Source organism: Lycium ferocissimum, chromosome 6 (assembly GCF_029784015.1).
Source record: "Lycium ferocissimum isolate CSIRO_LF1 chromosome 6, AGI_CSIRO_Lferr_CH_V1, whole genome shotgun sequence".
Taxonomy (NCBI): domain Eukaryota; kingdom Viridiplantae; phylum Streptophyta; class Magnoliopsida; order Solanales; family Solanaceae; genus Lycium; species Lycium ferocissimum.
In genome coordinates, this window is record NC_081347.1 from 5,126,169 (window position 1) to 5,150,830 (window position 24,662).

General features: G+C 34.4%; 2 protein-coding genes across 3 annotated transcripts; both read right to left on the minus strand.

Annotated features, from left to right (window-relative positions):
- Positions 1-216: 216 nt before the first annotated feature.
- LOC132059034 (uncharacterized) lies at positions 217-2,087 on the minus strand. Its single transcript, XM_059451498.1, has 2 exons — positions 1,635-2,087; positions 217-816 (listed from the first exon to the last, which is right to left on the minus strand). The coding sequence occupies exons 1-2, from the start codon at positions 1,716-1,718 to the stop codon at positions 565-567; spliced, it is 336 nt and encodes a 111-aa protein (XP_059307481.1). The 5' UTR covers positions 1,719-2,087; the 3' UTR covers positions 217-564.
- Positions 2,088-11,495: 9,408 nt separating this feature from the next.
- Positions 11,496-21,752, minus strand: LOC132059035 (zinc finger CCCH domain-containing protein ZFN-like). Of its 2 annotated transcripts, XM_059451499.1 has the most exons (7): positions 21,442-21,752; positions 19,244-19,401; positions 16,949-17,011; positions 15,285-15,404; positions 14,593-14,865; positions 12,817-13,146; positions 11,496-12,004 (listed from the first exon to the last, which is right to left on the minus strand). In XM_059451499.1, exons 1-7 carry the CDS (start codon positions 21,512-21,514, stop codon positions 11,726-11,728), a joined length of 1,296 nt encoding a protein of 431 aa, XP_059307482.1. In that variant the 5' UTR covers positions 21,515-21,752; the 3' UTR covers positions 11,496-11,725. The 2 variants fall into 2 exon arrangements, with proteins under 2 accessions (XP_059307482.1, XP_059307483.1); XM_059451500.1 differs by lacking the exon at positions 21,442-21,752 and having other exon boundaries at positions 16,949-17,023; positions 19,244-19,366.
- Positions 21,753-24,662: the final 2,910 nt, after the last annotated feature.

Genomic DNA, 24,662 nt, shown 5'->3' on the forward strand with positions numbered 1-24,662 from the left:
TTTTCCTATTAAAATAAAGTTATCCATACATTGACCAATTAATTAATGACCAAAACATTGAGACAACAAACATAACTTAATGACATCAATGAATACCTCAATAGCCATCCTCATTTTAAGCAAATAATATTTTATAATGAAAGAAACTATCAACATCAATAAAATATACTAACATTGATAATAAACAACTCCACTAAACTTCATTAAAGAGAGAGAAACACTCAATGGATATATGTATTATACTTCACTCTGAAACTAGTACTTCATCCAAGTTTTTTGCTACTTAATTAGAAAAAAGAATCACATTTTTTCATTACTGAAAAAGTAAACACTAACACTACTTCAAGGGCACAAATCCCATCATCAAGTAGCAAAAGATTACCTGGAAATAGCTGTCCTTGAAACAATTATAAACAAATCAAATCTAAGAACAGATATTCCTTCTCCCCTTTCAGACTCACAGAAAAACAAATCAAAGACCAAAAAAAGATCTAATTTGACTTAACTTTTCATCCCTTCTTTTCTTTTATAGAAAGAGAGATACTTTTTGATTTCTTGTGGGATTTAGTAATGGCATCCAAAGCAATTACAGGTTTTGGGAGTGAAAGAACAGGTACCAAAAGGCCTGTTTGGTATGTTGCAATTGATAGCATAGCAACAAGGAGTAGGCAAGCATACTGATCTTGCCCCACCACAGCAAGTGCAAAGTGCACAAATCTGAAAACTCCCAAGCTTCCTCCTTGTGTTATTCAGCATAATCATCATTTTTTCTGCCTTCCCTGGCTCAATTAGTGGCACCATTTCTGACCCTTTTCCCTGCATAAGCAAAATATAGTTCAATATTCAATAAAAATTCAATCTTTATAGGCAGAATCTCAGACCCTTTGCCTACAGAAGTAGTTCAATATTCCATAAAAATTCAATCTTTATACGCACAATCTCAGACCCTTTTGCCTACAGAAGCAAAATATAGCTTAATATTCCATAAAAATTCAATCTTTATACGCACAATCTCTGACCCTTTTGCCTACAGAAGCAAAATATAGCTTAATATTCCATAAAAATTCAATCTTCATACGCACAATCTCTGACCCTTTTGCCTACAGAAGCAAAATATAGCTTAATATTCCATAAAAATTCAATCTTTATACGCACAATCTCTGACCCTTTTGCCTACAGAAGCAAAATATAGCTTAACATTCCATAAATATTCAATCTTTATAGGCACCATTTCAGACCCTTTTGCCTAAAGAAACAAAATACAACTCAATATTACATTAAAATTCAATCTTTATAGGCAACCATCACAGACCATTTTGGCTACAGAAGTAAAATATGGCTCAATATTCCATAAAAATTCAATCTTTATAGGCACCCTTTTGCCTAGAGAAGCAAAATACATCACAATATTCCATAAAAATTCAATCTTTAGAGTCACCATTTCAGACCCTTTTGCCTATAAGCAAAATATAGTTCAACATTCCATAAAAATTTCAATCTTTATAGTCACAATTTCACACCTTTTTGCCTACATAAGCAAAATATATCTAAACATTCCATAGAAATTCAATCTTTATACCAAGAACTAAGATGGGATCTATCAAGAAACAGTATTAAGAGATAAAAGAACTTACTTGGGAAATTGGGGCACTATGAGAACTAATAAATAACACAAAAAATAGAAAGGGGAAAAGAACCCCACTAATAGTAGCAGACATCTTTATTTTCTTCCTTTCTTTCTTAACAAAACACAAAGATGAATATATCTTTGTTCAATATATTCTCACAATTTTGAGGAAAGAAAAAAAAAATTTACTCAAGATTGTAACTTTAAGGTTGGTTCTTGATCTTTCTTCACATAAATAAAGTAGTTAGGAAGAAGAACAAGTGGGGTGTTGGATTAATGGCAATGAACAGTCAAGAAAGAGTTAAAATTAGGAGTAAGGGGTGTATGTTGTTTGAAAATGGAAAAGAAAAAGGCAAAAAGGAAAATGGAGATTTTGGGGGAAGGAAGGAAAGTGAAATGAGTGGTTTAGTTGGGTCACAGTTAGCATTATAGTGTAAGTGGGAACTGGGAAGTCACAGGCATAGCAGTAACACACTAGGTGACTATGTGAGTGTAATTATGTGTGTCATTATTGGCCTCTATCAGCTATTTTGAAAAATAAGTTTCTCATGACAGGACAGATAAGTGATCTCCATTGGATAAATAGAAAAGTTTTCCTAAAGACAGTTAATTGCTTTTAAAAACACAATTAACCAAAATAGAAAATTTAAAACTATGCAGAGATAAAATTCCACAAAAACTAATACGTAGAAGATTCTCTAATAGTAACATTCTTTTGAAAGGTAATTTAGACACAATAGAATCCAATAATTGTTTTCCAATTCAAAAGCAACAGTATTTTTGATTCTTTTGTAGTACTAATTTGTACTAACATGCCACCTTTGTATGGTCTCTAAACTCATTGTTTTTAGTGTTTCTTAAATTTTTCTAGTCTTTACATTCTTTGTTATTTGTCTATTTTTTACTAGCGTAAAAGAATCATAAAACTAAAAAAAATTATAAAGGGCCAAAAAATCATTTCTCCCCCTTAAAACGATCTTTTTTTCATAAAAGTTATCCATTCAGCATGGTCTCTTGCCACTCCTCATCCTTCCTTGCATTGAGCATCGTCCATCTTTAATTTGCCTCTAACGTCTCTTATGATTTAATACACGGACTCATTGTTCATATCTGCTCGCACTAATAAAAAAACAACAATGCATATAATTGTTACCAACTAAAATAATTTATGATTAGCTTAGTTGGAATGGAAAATAAAATATGTACACTCCATTTTAGAAAAAGATGATAAAATGGATTAATTTTTTTTTTCTATCCTTATTTAAATTCCTTTTGTTTTATTTGGAAAATATTCTCACATATAAAAAAACTACACGAGAAAGAGAAAAAAATTCTAAGATTTGAGCATTAACTAACAAGCAAGAAATTCGAGTAAATGAATCAAGAACTCTAATAAGTAAGTAGTTAAACTATAAATACAAAATTTTCGAACATTCAATTCTATTTGTCCCATTTTCCAAATAGTGAAAGCTTACATTTTTGAGACTTTGGCTTTTACCATTTTATTCTGTGTGGGAAAAAAACAAATGAAACTATGGCTAAGCTGTTATCATCACCGTTGATTTTGACTCAAGCTGTTAACTCAGTATTCACTTTTGTACGATTGGCTGAGTTTGTTGTGTTGTTCTTTGTTATAGCATATCTAATCTTCAATGATCTGGTTTGTTTCTCTTCCTTCCCTGTATTTACAGCTTTTTTGGATGGTTGTTACTGATGTTTTGTTAGTTTGGTGTCGTTACCTTATTTCTTTTTCTCGTTTTGTCTTTATAATTATTTAATAATCATATTTTATCCTTTATGTGTTAGTTTAACTGTGTGATATTATGTAACGAATGGAAACGATACGTTATTCATCAAAACAATACAGTACGATACAATGCACTACATTATGAAACAATATGTAACAAAATGTTCTAATTTTTTTCATGACAATACTATCTCTTATGAATCTTCCAGTGAATTGTTTCAGAATTTATTATTAATGTTTATTGCTAGAAAGTAGTAGCAGGATGAAAAGAAACCCCATGTTGCACCATCAGCAATCTTGCCGTTTACCCACATTAGTAATTCTATCAATCATAGTAACAATTGGGGAAAAACATCGTATAGTGTTAGTTTATTGACGGACTAATTGGATAATAGCAGAAAGAGTCAGCTTATGGATAAAGCTTTTCCGTTATATACTATTTTTTTTTTTTTATAATGGTGGTGTTCGTGTCGACTTGCGCACACCTCGATTAATTACATGGCTGGTTACCTGCTAGGCTGCTATGTCTCACCTGCACAAGTACCGGGTAACTCCGTCTGTTAAGTCAAGTTGCGCGGACTCTTCATCTTTGATGCCGAACCCGTTTCAGCACGAGACTAGGATGGATGCGGGTGCGAGATACGTCTCGGATTTGGTCAACCAATTTCGGATATTTTGATCGGAGTCCATAGACAAATTTGGGGGGAAATTGAGATTTTGACTTCTCAAAATGAAAGATAAAACAGATTTAACACATGGGAAATGGCATACCTTCAATATTATACTTCCTCTGTTTCAATTTATGTGAACTTATTTCCTTATTAGTCTGTGCTAAAAGGAATGACCTCTTTCTATATTTGGAAAGAATTTACTTTTATACAATGATTCATAGCCACACAAAATATATGTGACTCATTTAATACCACAAGTTTAAAAGTCTTCTATTCTTTTTTAAACTTCGTGCCCAGTTAAATGGGTTCACATAAATTGAAACAGAGGGAGTAGTTCTTTTGTCTCCTATTCTTTGCTTCATGTTTCAGGCCAAACGAGAGAAACCAAGAATTCAAGGGATTCTTTATAGCTCTACTTTTATAATTTTGAATTTTCTTAACTGAATCCCCGCACCCGTATCCATACCTGAATCCACACTCCCGAATCTTAAAATTTAGATTTTGTCGAATCCGACCCTCGGATCCGTACCCGTATCGGATACCTGCACTCGAGTTCGATCAACTTAGCCATTAAGGCTTGGACAGATAGGAAGAAATCACCTAATGTTTTTACCTTTTGCTGAAATTTCAACCTTAGATCTCATTTCATTGACAACTAGCCACCCCTTAGGTGTAGGATTTCTCCTTTAAAGACTCCTAGGCACCCGTTTAGTTATAGATCCCAAGAATAATTATTAGTGTGATGCTCCAAAGCCTCGGTGGCTTGACCTAGTGTAAGAGTGCAATGCCTGATGTATGGATTAGCACATGTCGAGTTGGAACCTTATCATAGACAGAAGCATGATATTTAAGTGGAGAGGGGTAGAAGTGATGGTCTATTTATCCACTGAATTTTGAACTGTGTGTGAGCTAGTCTATCTACTGAATTTCAAACGATGCACGAGCTGACCCCAGGGATTTCTCGATAATTAAAAAGAATTAGTAGTGTAGTAGTCCAATAATTTAAGCAGTTTCCTGTCATGACCCAATGCAAGTTTTTAACTGTACAAAGTCAAGAATGGAAACATTTTCCTAGTTTCCACATTTGTAAGTCGTTGTTTTAAAATTACGTGGTGGTTCTAACTATTTACAGGGTTTGGAGCATGTCATCTTGCATTCTACTTAAGGGTTTTTTGAAACTTTTCGCAGTCCGTGTTCAAAATCTAGATCTTTTTGCTTCTCTTCCCTTCCCCCTTTTTGAGAGGATGACTGATTTTTGCGATCATCTTGTTTTATATACTTGCGACGTTCATTAGAAGTATCAGCTGAATGGCTCATTTCTCTTTCCTGAGGCAGTATTTCTTTCTATTTTACTGTAAAATGAGTATTGGATTATGTAAGACGCTTTAGTGCTTCAATACTGTTAAGCACATATGATCTAAAACTGAATAATGTAAAAGCAGTATACATTTTTATGGGTCAGTCATCAACCTACTACTTAGCATGTGAAGGTTCCTCAATTGTCTATATCTTGACATACATCAAATTGCAAAAAGACAGTAGATAACTAGTCCATATGATTGGTTCATAGAGTTCCCAAGTGAGCAAAAGAAAGAGAGTCTGAAATATAGGCCACGGAATCTGGTTCGAGTTCCCGCTTATTTGATCTTTTTGACCAAACTTATTAGATTGGATATGGACAATAGAGATAGAGCTGATACCGATTTGCATGGAACCTTATTTTTTGATTCCGTATAGGATGGAATTAGACATGAGTATTGTGTTTGAATCCAATAGATATGAATTGTTATTTCTAAAAGAAGACAAACGGTCAGAAGATATTTAGGATATTATCTAATGTTTTAAGGATTGTGTTTTCATGTATCTTAAATGCAATTAACAAATTTTAGCTACAAGGATATTTTACTGTCATTCAAAGTAAGAATATTTTCTGTCATTCAAAGTGATGACATCTGATATTCTTGTTCTTCATTTCCTCTTTCGATTTGAAACGGCTTCTAAAAACTCTCTGATTTGCCCTTTCACCGCCAAAAAAAGACGTGATTATTAAAAGTACAATCAAACCTCTCTATAGTGGTGTCGTTTGTCCAGATGTTTTTTGGCTACTGTAATGAGATGTTATAGAGAACATATAATATAACATTATATGTAAGTCCGTTCCAGATACATTTTGGCCGTAATTGTGAAATGTTGTTATAGAGTCTATTTATGATACAGCTCTTTGACGGTAAGTGCCGCATTCTTTTTGGAAGGTAAGTAATGTACAAATATTGAAATGAACTCAAAGAACAGAGAAGAGGAACAAGAATATGTATAAATTAAATGAAAAGAAAAGAGCATTTACAACTCATGAGTCCACCATATGTGTATTAATTGCATGAGTCTCTGAAAGAATTTCTTGAAAAGGTTCTTGATTTTCCTTTTACATGTTTCCTTTTCCCCGCTTTCAATAGTTATGACTGAGTTTAAAGCTCTAGAGGTAGTTTTAGGAGAACGGAGGATGGAGTTCTCATTAGTGGGTCGACGGTCGTCAAGCTGCTGTTAGTTCAATCTATCATTGCTGGTTGCAGGGAAGCACTGGTACAAAATAAATCTCAAGGATAATATTTGTCTGAGGCAAGGAAAATCTTGCCATTCTAGTGCCTGGTATTTGCTTTTCAGATCCAGTCTCATTATATGCTAGGTGATTTCTTCTCACCCAGAGTTACTCAATACCTATGCTAGTAGAGGAGGTAGGTGGAATAGTCGAGGTGTGCAGCTAGGCTGGACACCACGGTTTTTGAAAATACAAAAGATGGTTTCATTTTACCTATAAGTTACTTCCTTGGAGAACTTTGAAAGTGGTAATAATCAAGGCTTTGTGGTTGGTAAATGGTAATTGCTGTGAAAAAGTTCAAAATCCGCTGTTGTTTCTTATACAATCATGACAGCTGTTGGTTCCATTACATAGATAAAAATCTTGAGTATGCAATTTTGTCGCAACTGATTCCATTTAAGGTACGGTTGGTATGAATTTGATGTTATATATAATAGGACGTTTTGGATTCATGTATTTTTTTATTTTTTTTTGTTTCTTCTCCCAGACATCGAGGCCCGAGTATAATCAGATATTGCAGAAGAAACCTGGTGGACCTGATTCGTGACCTTAGTTATTGATATTCTTGTGTATCTACCTGTATAATACAGCAAAAATTTAATTTCCTTCTTATCTTAGCAAATGTTTAACAGTTAGTTGTGGTCCTTGGACCAAAAAAGTGTTCTCATCTCTTTTTTTCAGTAGCTTGATAATGAAATTTTTGGTTTCCATGTATGAGGTACTGACTGATATTGTTGTAAGAACAAATGCCTTATTTCCTCTTGGAAAGGCAAACTGATTTCTAAGTTGTCTAATTACCTACTATAAATAGATAAACAGCTTACTTCTTAACTGAATATGTACATCATCCTAATGCTGCACATATCCTTCTCTGAAATAAATCTTGCTACTTTCAGAACTGACATGCTCCAGGATGATTTGATGTCAAGAAGCTGAGAATTGTTCCCTCAACCAGTCCATAATCTGTTGAATAATATGTGGCTTTTGAGATATCAGTGGTGATGATCACCTTTGGATATGCACTAAAGGACCAGTCCATAATTTGATGAATCATAGGTGGCGGTTGAGATATTGGTGGTAATGACCTTGGAATATGTGTTAAAGGGCCAATCAATAATCTGTTGAATGATAGGTGGCGGTTGAAATATCAGTGGTGGTAATTACTTTGGAGTATGCGCTAGTGTCCTTAACAAGCACTCTAGAACTGAAGATGAGAACAATCTTTCAATCGGTCCGTAATTTGTTGAATAATAGGCGCTAGTTGCAATATTCGTGGTGATAATCTCCTATGGGGTATGTGCTAGCGCCCTTAACATGCATTGTAGAACTCGCAAACGCTCGTGAAAATCTGAATATAGTCGGGGCCAGTACATGCAAAACAACCCACAAATGTGAGATGTACTAGCTTAATCGGATTTAAAATTCTGAATCACTTGTTGATAGGCTAGTAGAGTCAAGCTAGTGGAGCCTGGAGACATAATAATCATGTCATTATTATGGTAGTGTATTAGATTGTTGATCCTAAAACAAATTCTGTGAACAGGACATCTATATGCATGTCAAACTTACGGGACCCAAAGAAAGAAGTTAAATACGTGCTTCAGTCAAAATTCTAATCACCTCTATTTTTTCTTGAGACTTCCCAAGAAGCCATTTTCAAGATATTGGTGAAAATAAGAATGTTTTCTGATTTTATTTCTTCATCCTCTTTCTCAGTTTAACTCCATGGATGGTAGTTTGACAAAGCAATATCAGTCTCGAGATCAAATACAGGAAAAGGATTGCAGTATGTTGACAGTAGGGCAAAAATATTTTAACTTGATGAATCCTCTGGTAAAACTGCAATTTGATCGACTGATATCATCTTTTATTTTCTTCTGGCAAATCCACTAGCACGACAAGAGCATAACAACTCGAGGGATAGTGGAGCCTCTTTGAAAGTTTACTCAAAAACCAGGAATAGAAATTTGCTTACTGTCAGCTGATTTTTTTCTTCACACACACATACCCACACCCCACTCCGAACTCTGAAATCATACAGAGAATATCTAATGCACTGAGCAGTCACCACGAAGCTAGATGCACTAGTCCAGCAAATGTCTCAAGTACTTTCTGTTCTGAAAGAAGAAAACAGAAAAAGAAGCATTTCAACATGAATTTACAAATGACTTGGTGAAGAAAATTGATAAAGCTGGAACATGTAAGGAAGAATATCCTAGGTTATCATCAAAAATTCCACAGAAGAAAAATAAGGGAGTATCATTTATCACAAAAATCAATAGATACCAAAAGAGTAAAGAGAGTTGACTAATATATAAACTATTTAAGTCTTGAAACCAAAAGAATGTTAAGTACAAGTGTATAACCATAATATTTAGCTGAGCAAGAACCTATGCCAACACTAATCAATACCTAAACGTATAGAAAAATAGTTTAAATCCGGTTAGAAGAGATCAAATTTTGTCAGATGGCATAGATCCCAACATGGCCAAAAGAAAAGGAAATTTACTCTCACTCCTACTAATCATTGAATAAATGCTAAATTACTTTTGTTCCTTCCATCTAAACAGAAAACACTGTATTCTAAAGTTTGCTCTGTAGATCTTACAAAGAAGAGCATGCTGCTAACATCAGTCTTGTTTTCATCAAACTTTTCACAAAATGATACATGCACACACTTCAGGACTTTGTTTTGCTATTGTACCTTCAACACCTGACTTTATATGACCTCCTCACATATCTGTGCAATGCAGTCTACTTGACCACTTCTTATTTTTTTTGTAGTACTTGACCACTTCTTCACCCCTAAAAAGAAATTATTTAAGAATTCAAAATGACATACAGGCGATACCAATCTACATATTTTCATCTTTAAGGATCATTTTTTCAACAGAATGCCTCACTGTCTACACATTCAAACCATTGCTTTAACCACCTATAACTCTAGTATGGTACTCCCTCCGTCCCATAACATGTGTCACCTTAGCCAAAAAAAATTGTCCCATAATAAGTGTCACCTTAGGAAACCAAGACATAAATTGGCTAGTTTTTCCAATTTTACCTTTAGACAAAAAATGACAAGTTAAAGTAACTTGTAAATGATGATTAGACAAGCCACATGGTAACTTGGTATTGTTGGATTACCAATGTAAAAAGGATTACTACTTGTGCATGCTCTAATCAAGAGGAAAAAAGTAATTTATTTTTATTATATAGGGATAATTTAGTAAACTTCACATTGCATTATTGGTTTCTTAATATGCGTGTTTTTGGCTAAGGTGACACTTATTATGGGACGAAGGGAGTAATACATTTAAACTTTACTCGCTGAAAACAGTGTCTTGTTAGTGGCACAGAGGACAGCAACAAACATAACTCTGAACTTTAAAGTAGATTCACTTCTTTTGTATTAGTGCCCTGATTTAGAGGCTCCTTATCACGAAATAGCATATGGTTAGTTAGGTAACAACTCTATGACAATCTATTTCAATAGATTCAAGGATCAGCTAGTGGTGCCAATAAATCCACTTGTTACGATTATCTTCTTTTATTTGGTCGAAATAGAAATGTACTTCTACATTTTGGATCAAAATACTTGTTAGAGTTTACATCTTCCTGCCAAATCCCATCTTCATCTAGGACAATAGGGTACTAGGTTAAATATCCTTTAGTTCAGTGTCAAATTGCAAATTGACTAATTGAACTTCATTAAATCATGGTACATCTCACTTCGTAAGTTAAAACTTCCTATGTTTCACAGACCATCAGAGAGCTTCAACCTCCTATTAATTAGTTGCATAGAAAGATGTCATGCTGCACCCAAAAAAAAAAAAAATGGCTTCTTGCAGATAGTCATTCCAGTACCACATACCCATAACAAATTCTTCACAGATGATCGTGTTGCCACAAACATGTTCCACCTAGGGATGAGATCCACCATCTTTCACAAGCTTGATGGGTGATGATTGTGATAATCCTGTAGCCTACACATAAAACTACTGAACATATATCATGCAAAGTATAAACTAGTTCCCAGGTTTTGTTTAAGAAAGAAAGAGAAAGGTATAATTACAGTTATTACACAAATAGAGCTACCTACAAGGCAGAAATCCCTAGTTGTGATTTTAAAAACAACTAGGATCTTTCTGAAAGATTCTATTCTAGTTTTGAGAGAAACAGATATACATGGCAATCATTGGAAAAGTTAAATTACACGGTCATAGAGGAAAAAAGCAAAATAAGTTAAAGAGTTACATCTCCTTTACCATTCTTAACCGCTTTCCTGATGGAATGTGCTGCTGCATAAACATGTTCCTTTCCTGCTCACTGTACAATTTCTACAGAAAATTCACAGAGGTAATTAAACTTCTTTAGGATGGAGAAAGAACCATTATTTCCATAATGAAAACTATTAACCTCTCCCTCCATACCGTGTTTTCCTCGGTGAGCACCAAACAAATCCAGCTTGCCAGATAATAGTACACCAAACAGACGGAAAAAGATCAGATTTACTTGACATCGTTTCTGTTTGTGATCACCATAAGTTACCTCATACAAAACCTGCAAGGATAATATACATCCTCCACAAATAAAAGAGAAAACTATAGTAAAAAATTCACTTATCATAGTAACCATGAGATAACCTTAAAACTTCGATGATTGATAAGAATTAAAAGCAAAGCATGGCCTTTACATATGTCCAGAACAACCGCAAGGTACAAAAGTAGGCATTTGATCATTACAACCTTCTCTGTTATTCACAAAGCTAGATGCTATTGAGGAAATCAATTGTTCATACAGGAGATTAGGGGGTTAAATTGATTCACATAGAAAAATGTAGAAGGCTGCAGGCAGTTGAATAATTAACAGTTGGATTCACAAATTTGTGCCAACATCGGCAGATTTATACATTGCACCAAAGTGAAAGTACAGATATGTCAACCGAAATGCATTTTCAGAAGAATAAATTGACTTTGACTGGATTCTGTACATCTCCACCGATGGAAAAGAATTTACAGGCAACTGTTATTGTTCTCAAAAAGATAGAAAACGATGATGCTGGCTGGTAATTGGGGAATAGATTATCATCCCTCTCTGTCAATGTTATTATCACCCTTTCTTGTTTCTGAGAGTGACAGTCGCCTGGGCTTCGTTGACACTGCTTCGACAAGCCCTTCTGAAGTCAAGTTCAACGCACTGGTTCCTGAGGTTGAACCCAATAGACGCTGACCTGTAGGAGCATCAGTAGTAGATGATGATGCTGAGATACTATAAGTGAAAACCGTCATTGGGTGATCAAACTTGCAACTTGGGCCAAATTTGCAGATCCCATATCTGGAATAGAAAATACACAATGGTTCTCCCTGCAAAACAAATCCAACAAAAGAAAAAAAAATCTTTTCAGCTCGCTAAGTTTCCACATTACCAAAAAGGTTTTAATTGGAAGAAAAAGCAGGAAAAGTTAACCAGTCTTTAGCCCATTTCAACTTAATTTTCCCTACATCTCTACTTCTCTTCCTTTGTTTTTCTCCCAAATATGTTCCAGGACTGTACCACTTATGCAGATTATGATACACTCGGCAATAACAAAGCTCCTTTCAGCTAACATGATACACCTAATTTCAGTAAGGGAAATTGTGTGAATTTTGTCTTTGAATTTGAAGGAATCAATTTTGTGTGTGTCAAAAGAATTGTTTTCCAAGAACAATTTTTTTCTGTTCTGTTTTCCTTTTGCTTTCTGCAAATAAAAATAATTGCTGTTTGGTTTAGAAAACAATGGAATCTTCGGACCAGAAAAGCATACTGAGAGTTCGAAGAAGCGAAGGATTTCTATGCTACAATTGGCAGTATAACACCTGCTTATCCCAAATATTAATACGCAGATGCTTGTTTCTTCATTGCTAATATCATTAAACTCCACGAAATTGTTTCACAAAATGACTTGTCGGAACACCAAACAATTAGTAGCTTAGTCAAAAACTAGTCTTAACATGGAACGAAAAATAAAATAACGAAATCGGGAGAGGACTACTTTCCAGATTTAGTTACCAAGCACATCAACCATGAGAAACAAATACGCTAACACTGACACAACAAGAGTGGAAACTTTAAACAGCAAACTCATCACTAGACTGATGCCAAAATGAACTAGCAAATAACAATAAGTTCTACTCACAGGGCGTAAAGGAAGTCCAATGGGACTTAGCAAACAATCAGGGGGAGGAATCAGCCTTTCCCTTGGATGATGGAATCTACAAACAGCACCAAACTTGCAGTCTCCGGTCTTCAAGTAAAACTCGCATTCAGGCTGTCCAGGTCGTTCAGGGAAGACATTCTCCCCTTGCAATGCATAGTACCCCATAGGACCAGAAGCTTGACGATATGGGGAAGTAACTCCTTGGGATCCCATGGTTGCTGGATCACTGGATCGTGAAGTTCCATAGACCTGGCTATTTCCAGCTGTCTGTTGCTGGCCCTCGGGAGAAGAAACTGAGCCCATCTGACCCTAAAAGAGATATTACCAGTGTCATCAAAGGCGAAAAGTGCTAAATCTCTAAGCTCCGTTGCGAAGGCGCAAATAAAGCTTGGGCTTTAATGAAGAAAGGCGCAAATGGAGAAAAAAATACAAATATGTATGTGTAGTCCAAGACTAATAACTATAAGGGTGAATAACTAATATAAGGACAAAGAAATTGAAAAAGAATTAGTTCTCAAAGAAAAAACTTGAAAAATTATTATGATAAAGTAAAATATCAATTGTTTAGTGTCGCCTCTTCAGGATTACACTCACTGGCAAGGAAAAGTATGTCTTAGTGACGACACTGAAGCGCCCGTAAAGCGAAGCGAAGTGCTCAACATGTTTTGCGCATCGCTTCAGGGCTTAAGCGCATTGTAAGTGCGCCTTTGACAGCACCGGATACTACCTCCTATGTGAATTGAGTTTGTATGCGCATACTACAAAACCTCAAAGTAGATGTGGCACAGCTCACAAGCTAGTGCAATACAAGAGTATTCAAAAACTTAGAGCAAAAATGGTTGCAACATCTTGCCCGAAAACTGCTATATAAAGGGCAAAGAGATTAAGTTCATTGTGAATACTCCTATTGGGACTAAGGTCAAGTTCAAACTCAGCTAGCTCCGCTCCCAATTGCAGCCCACGTCTTCCCCATCAAATAAAAAATGATTTTTCAGAAAACATGTTCTCACAAGTTCATTCTAAACATATTTCCATCTGGATATCAGCCACAATAAGAACTTAATACCATATAACTACAAAAGTGGGCTGTTGCTTTATCTCCAAGAAATGTAAAGGCAGTGAATAGGATCCTTGAAACTAGTTCACAATCTTTTCTCGCCTATTTCACAATTGAGGAAGTAATAATCTTAACATCACACAGAGAATTATTCATTCAAATAGCATAGGAAGAAGGCATGACTTCAGTATCTGGTGACGGTGGCATCCTCGAAGAGCAACAGATGAGAAATACATCTTGGGAGTTATAATTACCAAGATATTGTTCTAAGGAATATCTCTACCACTAAACTTAAGTGTATGGGTTTTCTAAGTTGTAGTGTGATGATTCTCAAGTATATTCAAGTTGAGAACAGAACCTTCGAATTTACAAAGTAATCTTAGTATACATAAGCTGGGAGGGAAAAGGATAGAATTCTTTTATTCATCCGTCTATAACGTTAAATATTCTAGAAACGTTAAAATAACACAAATATGAATATAAATAAGAGGTTATAAAATCATAGCCAAAAACAGATTGACTAAATTGTTTTTGTAAGGTAAGATTTCAGTTCAAGACTAAAACTTCTTGATCAACAAGCAAATTTGGAACCCAAGAGCAGCAAATTTCGGTTTCCAGCATAACAACCAAGTACAAAGTTAACTCATAGATAACAAGCAATTGCAATTTGGAAGGTATCATGCGGAAGCTTAGCTTACACTGTATGCAAATCCTGGAACTGATACTACTCCCTGAGGCATTATCAATGGAGTGTAACCTGAAGGACTTTGCCAGCGTGCACCAGGGATAAAAGAACCTCTGGACAAGGGATAGGACAGCTGACCAGGAGTTGTTGCAGAAGGAACGGGAGGATAAACAGGGGAACCACGTAAGGAGACCATCATGTTAGAAGGTTGAGGATGGTGATATTTACAGGTACTTCCAAACTTGCACTGTCCAGTTCTGATGTAATAAGCACATTCAGTCTCATTCTGCATGCCGAAAAAAGAGACATTATGTATAAACGCAGAGCACAAACATGTCTCAAGGAAGAAGTCTCGATCAACCATTTCCACAATCATAACACACCTAGCAAATCCAATGATGCAATGCATGTATACATAAATTTCAAACAAAATACAAGGCAATAAATTCATTTATTAGCTTTTTCCGTTATATGTTAAACATAAGTATGGCTCCCTTCAATCATTACAATCCAATCTTATATAACTTTTACCAGCAAGCATGTGGAAACAAAAGAAATTACAAGTGCCCTGTCGAAAAGTATGGCAACTGAAAAGAAAAATGCAGGTTAAGATTCATTAGAGTCATTGTGAACGTAGTCCATTTTGCACGCATTATAAAACAAATCTATTAAATTCGACAAATAGTTCTGGTAATGAAGTCAAACCGGGCGAAGTGGATAGCCCAAGACATTTAGGGTAACTCTTCCAGCAATCCCAGCCTTGTCTTTAGGATGGTGAAATTTGCAAGTGGCTCCAAATTTGCAAGTTCCCGTCTTCAAGTAGTACTGCAAAATTGCTAAAATTATTCAGTTTGTGAGCTAAATAGGTTAAAGGGAATTAGCGGAGGCAAATGAAAAGCTACCACAGGAAAGCTCATGCACAGTACGACTTGAAGAGTCAGACATAGATCGAATTTAAGAAACATGATTATACTAAATGTTAAATGCCTGAGTCTAACTCTAAAAACTAGTCATTAATGGTTAATAAATATTCAAAGCATCATTTTGAGTCTAATGCTCTGATTTGCTTAAGATCCAAGAATGAGAGAACTTTTGAACCATTAAAAGGCATCATAAATAAACACTCCAGAGAGAAAAGTCTCTTCTATTAGACTAACATTTGACAAATATCCCGACCGAAAAATCCAGATTCATCTATCACTTGTTCACTGAGGACTTGCAACAAAGATGTGCTTATACAATATTATATCTTGATGAATTGTGTGAATTATCTCATCTAAAAGGTTAAGCGGTCAAAGAGGGGACAATTATGTTTACTCGTTTTATGTCTAAAATAGGCCCCTCATACGTGGCCTCATTCTTTTTTTTTTTCCCTGGGGTGGAGAACGGGGGGGGGGGGGGGGGGGGGGGGGGGGGTGTTCAGACACATGAAAATATTTTGTTGATAGGTGGTGTTGATACCAAAGGACCTCTGCTTGCTCCGATACCATGTTAAATTTCCCCCCTAATAGCCTATGTTGTTAGATAGAGAAGATTTGTATTTATCTCTTCTAATGTATAAAACAAAGCTTTACTTTTACTTCAAGGTTAGAGATTAAAGTCGCATCATAGGAGGAGTATGTAACATGCTCTTACGTAACTCAAGATCTAGTCGTGCAGGGAGAAATTGATCTTAAAAAGTAAAACAGAGAGTAGTACAGAATCTAGCAATAATATTCAAGGAAAATCACACAGTGAGGTAACATTCCTTTTTCTAAGCACCAAACATTGGTACCAAACTTCCAGCAAAGTTACTTAACTATCAAGTGACACTGAATAAACTAAAGAATTCTTTTTCAACTTTTTTTTTTTTTTTTTTTTTTTTTGGAAAGTAACTAAAGAATTCTTTTTCAACTTGTATATCTAAAGTGAAAACAAGATACCATGAACTGAGGATTCTGATGGATAAGTGATAAATAGCAAATAATGAAAATGCACAAACTTAAGCTAGGCTTCATTTAACTATATTATGAGCAAAAAAACGGCCAAACACACAAAGTTAACAACATTTTATCTTGAATACAAGGGAAAGATACTAGACAGAAGTCCAGGACACAGACGGAAGCCCGAAGGCATTTCAAGAAGCGGAAGAAGAAGAGAGCTAATATACCAAACCATAATTAATTACTAGTTCAAGCTAGAGAGAGACAGCATTTAAAGTCAATCAGTTATAGATCTTTATTTAAGACCGTCTTTTGTAGTTAGCTAGCCCCCAAATAACTCAGGGTCGAGGCTATTTGTTGTTGTTCAATTTCTATGAATAGGCTATTACATTGCTAGCCATTTCCTGATTGATCAGCAGGTAAAATACGTATAGACCTGGCACATACCTGGCATTCTGGTTGTCCAAGTCTTTCTGGATACTCTCCTTTCATCCTTGCAGTGGCGATGGCCTACATCAGACACTTTGCATACTATCAGTTCCCAAGATACAAACAAAGGAATATACAAAAATTTAATACATATATCTGTGGATCCACGTAAACTCAAATTCAGTGACAATTATTAAAGTTCTAACAGGAAGACAGCATAAGCATTTTATATCTAGTATTTTTTATTTTATTTTTATAACCGTGGTGTCCGGGCCAGCTTGCCCAAGCTGCACCTCGACTAATTCCACGGGATACCTGCCACCTGCAACAGGTACGTGTAACTTTGTCCGCTAAGGCTAGAACAGATGGGAAGAAATCACCTAGTGTTTTTGTTTCTAGTGGGAATTGAACTTGAGACCTCATAGTGCTCAACCCACTTTATTGACCACTAGGCCACACCCTTGGGTGCCATTACACATCTAGTAATTATTATGAAGAAATAGGATCAACCCATTGCATTGACTACTAAGCCCTTTCCCGGACCCCGCACATAGCGGGAGCTTAGTGCACCGGGCTGCCCTTTAAATAGGATCCGAACTGGACATGGGAGACCGGGGTTCAAATCCAACTGAGACAAATAGTTAGGTGATTTCTTTCCATTGGCCTAAGCCTTGGTAGGTAGAACCCGGTACCTTTTCTAGTAGGAGGTATCAGGTACCCGGTGGAATAGTTGAGGTACCCACAAACTGGACCGGATACCACCATTATCACCAATACAAGGAAAAGATCCCAGCTAATATCTCATATTGCAGTGCACAGAGATGCTTATTGCAGTACGTATAAGGAAGCGATGTATAGTATACATGATGTATGTAAACCAAGAAAGCGAAGATTCAAAACCTATGGCAGAGATTTTTCAAACGCCTACTTAAACATAGAGTGCAGGTTCGACCTTTGATGTTTTTTCTTTATGATCAAAGAAATGGAGAACCTTCTCTGACCCTATGTTGCTCGGACTCTCCAAAAATGTTGCCGCACCCGTCCCGGATTCCCAAAAAATACACTATTTTTGAGAATCCAACACGCACCCGCCAACATTTTTGAAGAGTCCGAGCAACATAGCTCTAACCTGCCCACTTTCAAGTGCTGCACAAATGTGCTTACAAACAATATGACCTAGTCATGAAACATTTTTAGTGAAGGAGACAGAGTTGCAGAGCAGAATTTTTTTTGTCAGTTCAGCAGAGCCAAGTCTCGGAAGCTTGTCTATTAACAATAATTCAACTTTCAGTAAAAAGAAAAAATGATCATGCAAAAAGAAAAAATGATCATGTCCCCAGGTCTTCTTCTATTTACAACTCACCCATTGCCCATCCCACCAACTTTCTTTGCCCTTCTTCTTGAGTAGTTTTTCCTTCATACCTTTATTGCATAACGATGTGATTTTCTTGGGATCTATTACTTCCTATGCGTTCACACATAAAATGGACATGGGAATCTGGAAAGAAAGCAGAACACGGCTTACTTACAAATGTATCAATGTCGAGCTAATTAGTGTGTTGGCTTACTTACAAACCTGATAGACTTTCTCAATGGACATGCGAATCTGGGAAGAAAGCAGAACACGGCTTACTTACAAATGTATCAATGTCAAGCTAATTAGTGTGTTGGCTTACTTACAAACCTGATAGACTTTCTCAATGGACGAAACAGCCTAGATTCTCTGCCTCTATTTGGATTTCATAACATGTAAAATGAGAGAAAGAAGAACGAACACTCACATTCAGTTAGTGATAAATGCTTTATTTGGTTAGCAGTAAATACAACTCCATCCTAGTTTATATAAACATATTTATTGCACAAGAAGTTTAAGACATTAATTTGACTTTTATAGTATTAGTGACCGTGGAGAAAATTATTGAAGTAGTTGGAAGTTAAATTGGTATAGGTAACGACACCTCAAAGTTCAAAGTGTGAATAGTTTAACACATTTGAATTCTTGAAAGTACTTAAATTTGTGTAGGAGCGAAATAGTGTCAAACACTTTGAATGTCCTATGATGTAAAGAATGTCATATGCTTTGGACAATATAGTAATATATAAGGGCTCTATATATAGGGACTTAGGATTCTAATTCATGAAATTATTAATTATGACACTATCATTGAAATATTTTGTACATTAACCTAGACAAGTAGAAAAAATCTAGTCACACTCTAACACCACCAAACAATAAAATCATTCGAGGTTGCATAACTTCTGGGCGATTTTCTCTGATTCCTCTTTCCCTATTAGTGGAATGCAGTGCCTTACCAGTTTCCTGTTAGGAGGATGGTTGAATCGGCAAGTTGCTCCAAACCTACAGAGACCAGTTCTGATGTAGTAGGAACAATCTGGTTCGCCTTCACGGACAGGATAATGTCCCGACTCAATTGATTCCCTTGATCTCAAATTCATTTGCCACAAAGAGTCTGAAAAAACAAGGAGTAAGCAATAAATACTACTACTGATAATTGGGCCAACTTAAATGATACTAGTATTAATACCAGTTCCACAAACTTCTCCCAAAATGCTCAAAGTTTTGGAGCTGGTCTTACTTTACCAACAACAACAACAACATACCCAGTGAAATCCCACAATGTGGGGTCTGGGGAGATTAAAGTGTACGCAGACCTTACCTCTACCTCGGAAGGTAAATACTTATTTTACCAGTATTTAATATTTTAATCTTGAAAAGAACCCTTCAACATAAACTTTTCAATAACATCACATTTACAAGTTAAAAGCCTCTCCGGGAATCAAATTCAAGAGAGCTAAGTTGTGCATACCTTGCTTATATAGTATTCCTCTAACAATAAATGTACAAGAAAGTTGATGAGTACAATCATTAGTACTCTAGGTGCATTTTATGAGCATCATAGTCATACTACAAATTAGAAATCATGCTTTAAAAAGGTTATCAAGAAATTTTTTTTTAAAAAAAAAGCACCCAACTTGATCAAAAGCATCTCTGCCTATTTTCAAATTTACAAGAACTCTTCTTCTGTTACCATATCAGACAATTAAGCACCCCATTGTCACCAACCAAACCTTACAATTTACCTACTAAATTACTAGCCACCTTTTGTCGTTACAGACCCAATTTCCATCTTGGCCTTTCACATTAATTAATGTAGAAAAACTAACAGAAAAAACCCACGGGAAAATAGTACTTTCTTGTAATATTCGACAAAGCATATTTAACCTTCAAATAATTAAAATGTGCGTTTTTGGTCCATCTATGTAGAAAATATGTTACATTTGGTATATTTTTAGAACTTTATTACTGTCGAATATGGAATAATAGTACAAGTTCAACATAGCACATGGTAATTAAGTGGTGGAATAACTGGTAATCATAGTAAATTCGTGAATATTTACAAGCAAAGGGATGAAAAGTATACATTTCAATTAATTGAACGTAAAATATGCTTAGTCTGATATCACAAGAACAAAAATCAAAATTTACAAATAATTGAGGGACCAAATGTGCTAACACAAAACCCAAATATCAATGGAAGCAGGGATGAAACAGAAATTAAGGATGCACTATCATAATATGTATACAGACAGAGAGAGACTTCCTTATTAATCAATTTTTGTGAAAATAATAAGCAAAATACATGTATTTTGTAATGAAAAGGTAAAAAAAAAAAAAAAAATGCAAAATATATGAAGTGCAAAAAGGACAATAATTATCATATATGCACTCTGACATGCTCAGAGTAATAAAGTATTAGTACCATATAACGCAAATCTTGAGCAAAGATCAAAGCTTTTCCCAAAACCAAAAAAAATCCCATCTTTTTCTTCTCTTCATGTTTAATAATCAACAAAAATCAAAAAAAAAAAAAAAAAAAAAGTCAAATTACATTATATAAAGGGGTGGAGGACAACCCAAGTTACCGCCTACAGGTTTGACAGAACTCAATAATTTTGGCTCAAATCCTGTATTTACGTTAAAAAGATTCAGAGCCCATGAAATTAAAGTGAATTATGGTTCAGAGCCCATAAAAAATAAAAAAGAAAAAAGAAAAACAACAAGAACTCCCATTTATAAAAATCCCATCTTTTTCTTCTCACCTTGTTTAATAATCAACAAAAATCCAAAAACAAAAAATAAAACAAGTCAAATTACATTATCTTTCACCATAACAGTTACACTGATGATCCTCAAAACAAAACAAACAACAAGAAGAAAAAAAAAAAAGAAGAATATCCCAATTACAAAAATCACATTTTTATATATCTATCTGAGGAAATTAGTTAAAAGGGATCTTTACAAAATAAATACAGGTATATGACCCTCTGTATACATGAGCGATTCTGAAATAACTCGTTTAATAAGCAAGAAAAATCCAACAAAACAACAAAAACAAAAAACCAAGTCAAATTACATTACAGAACAGTTACACTGATGATCCTCAAACAAAACAAAAACAACATTAAAAAAAAAAAAAAAAAAACATTACCTTGGTCTAGTGAGGGTGACAAAGAGGAAGGTCCTTCAGTAACAGACAAGGAAATTCCGGCATCAAAATCCATAATTCAAGATTATGATTATGATTAAACAAATTAGAAGATTACTAATCCATCACCGGAATTTCCATTAATCCAAACAAAAACACACCCCTCTTCTGTTCGATGAAATGCCACAAAGAAATCAAACCACAAAAAGAGAGGAAAAACAAAAAAAGAAATTCAGACAAAGTAAAGAAGAGTGAAAAAAAAAAACAGAGACAAGGAGAAAGAAAAGGAGCTGTTTTTTCCTCTCCACACAAAAATAAAGAGAGTGAATATGCACCAATCAATTATAAAAATATAAAACAACCAATTAAATATTTACACACATATTTTGCTTTTTTGACAAAGTGTTTGGCTTTAGTACTTAGTAGTACTATTTGTGCTTTTTTTGGTTTAATATTGTTAAGTTTTTAAGTTGACTTAACACATGTGCTCTTCTCTTTGTTTTCTTAATAAGGTAATCTTAATTTTTTATTTGGATATCTTTAAATTGCTCCTTTAACCTTATAGAGGAGGGTAAAATAGACAAGTTGTGGGTGAAAACAATATTCACGTCGGCGCCGTAGGAAATAAAGGTGAGGGCGACAGAAATTAACGGTTCAGGGGTAAAGGTGATAAGGGCAAATATATTAAAAAAGTATAACGAAGGATAAATATAGCTTTTTCCTGAGAATGTAGGGGCAAATCTATCCTTTCCCGTAATAACCTACTGGGTGGATCATATTTTCATAGACTAATTATATCACACCGTGCCTCGTAGTATTAGGTTTTAGTTGTATTGACTAGAAATGATCTTATGAATTATTATGTTTTATTTTTTATCTTTTATATTGGTATTTTTTATGAATTTCATATAAAATGATTATATAATTGAAAGAATACCTATAGTTATCTATAAAATCAATCTCTTTATTCTTTGTTTAGTTTTCCTCCCCTTTTTTCTTGCTGACCAAACAATGTTATGCTACGATATTTACAAGAGGACATTGACCTAGGCGTCATAGAGTAATTGAAAAGTTTATAAAATTGTGTTTATTTACTAAGTGAAAGTCTTATTTGAATCATTCAGACTTTTCGCTCATTAAGTACATTTAACAAGCATTAATTTACTCTGAATTAATTTAATTCATAAAAAAAATGTACAGATTTTCAAAAGCATTAAGACGCTTAATATCCAATTGAAAGATGATATCTCAATAATCATATATGTATTCAAACTCAGACTAATTTGGGTATCAATTTTATCAAGTAATAGTTGACTTCTATACTGATTGGACTTTGGGGAAAACTTAGGGTAAGAGAAAGAGGAAAGAGAGAATATTATATATATAGCAGATATAAATAAATCGCTCATTGTGAAATAATTGGTTTAAATTCTTTAAGAAGCAAATGTCTTGGAATATTTTGGCGCATCTTTGGTTGTTCGTCAGGAGATTAATATATTGGATTCTGGTGAAAACTTTAATCTGAAGCACATAAATCTCTAAGATGTGCAAAAATTATTATAGGCACGACTTGACGTTGAGATTCTTGTCCTCAACTAAGGGTTCGTGTATGATGTCTTACCATCTTGCCGTTAGTATTTCACATTTTTATGAAGAATTTAATTTCATCAAATTCATGTCGAAGTGCAATAGTCACCACCACATTTCGTATCTTACTCCAAATATCGATAGATTACACTCAGGTTTCACTTGATTATATTCAAGGACTTGTTTTTTACATTTTAGCCGCTTAGTTATTTTTTTGTGATGGACCATGTCTCGTAGATAACTAAATTAAGTATCAACCAAAAAAGATATATGGTACGAGGCTTCTAAATTCTCTAAATTTTGTTTGATTTAATGTTGATCTTTGATACACCTATATATTATTCCGAATAAGGCGCTTCACCTTACTCATTTGTGTAGATTTTCACAAAGAGATTTACATAAAACAGTATTGAAATAAAAAATGAAAATGAGAAGTATAGAGATAAATTATCAATATTTAAATAGGCAAACGGATAAGAAATTTTTTACTTATTTGAGATATAGCCCTTTGGTGAGAGACTTTGGCTACTTTGGGCTATTACTAGATCAATTCCATTTCTGGTTTATCTTCCTAATAATAGTGTAGAAATTTTTAACATTTTGCAATCAACGCAAATGAAATAGTAAAACAAATACGTTAAATTGGCAAATATTAACATTAACATTAATAGAAGTACGACTTGCAACTTTTCTTCAATTTGAAGATAACATAAATATATTATAAGACCACAAAAGATAATTTTGTTTGACTATCTGGAGGTAATTTTGTCTAATAAAAGTGGAACAATTATTGGACAAGGGAAGAATGTATTTATGGAAACTAGGAGATGATTATTGCAAGGCACGTGTCCCATTAATTTTTATTTTATTTCTCATGGATTCTGTGTCCGTTGCAATTAAATTTGCGTCGAAAAATTCTACATTAAAATGTAAAGCGCTCTTTAACAAAGATGATTTTACACCCCAGACTCAAACCAAATACCTTAGTTAGGATGAATAAATACTTACTGCGACTCTCCCTTTATTTGTGCTTTGAAACTGATAATATGAGAAAGCTCATGCAAATAAAATTAATACCATCAACTTTATTAAAAAAAATAGGTATAAGTGTGACTTGATTAACACTTAAATTATTTTGTATACGTGGTACTTTACCTTGTATTATGCACCTTCATCAATATATAAAAAAATAGCAATACTTCCCATTTAGCTGCTTCTTTTTTTGGTCAAAATAAACGGCTAAACCTTTCTGTCCTTCTGGTTGAGTTGGGAGCAAAAGGGTCATTTTCAAAAGACTGAAAAGAATGTGACCATATTCACTGTTTCAAAAAATATTGAAGCATAATGAGTGTGTTAAGACATGTTGAAGTCATATTTCGTGGAAAGTTTGTAAGAATATTAGCTAATTGGAGAGTGTTTAATGAATTTTTTAAGTACTAAAAATTAATATTAACGTATAAGTATTTGGTGAATGAAGTATTCTGAAATTTAGATAAGAAAATAACTTTTGCCAATAGGAGAGAGATTATTTTCTCCTATTTGATAGAAAGTTTGTCAGCTAAATACAAGAATTTAATTTTTTTATAAAAAGAATATTTTCCTAGAAAATAACTTCTGTCATATTAAATACACAATAC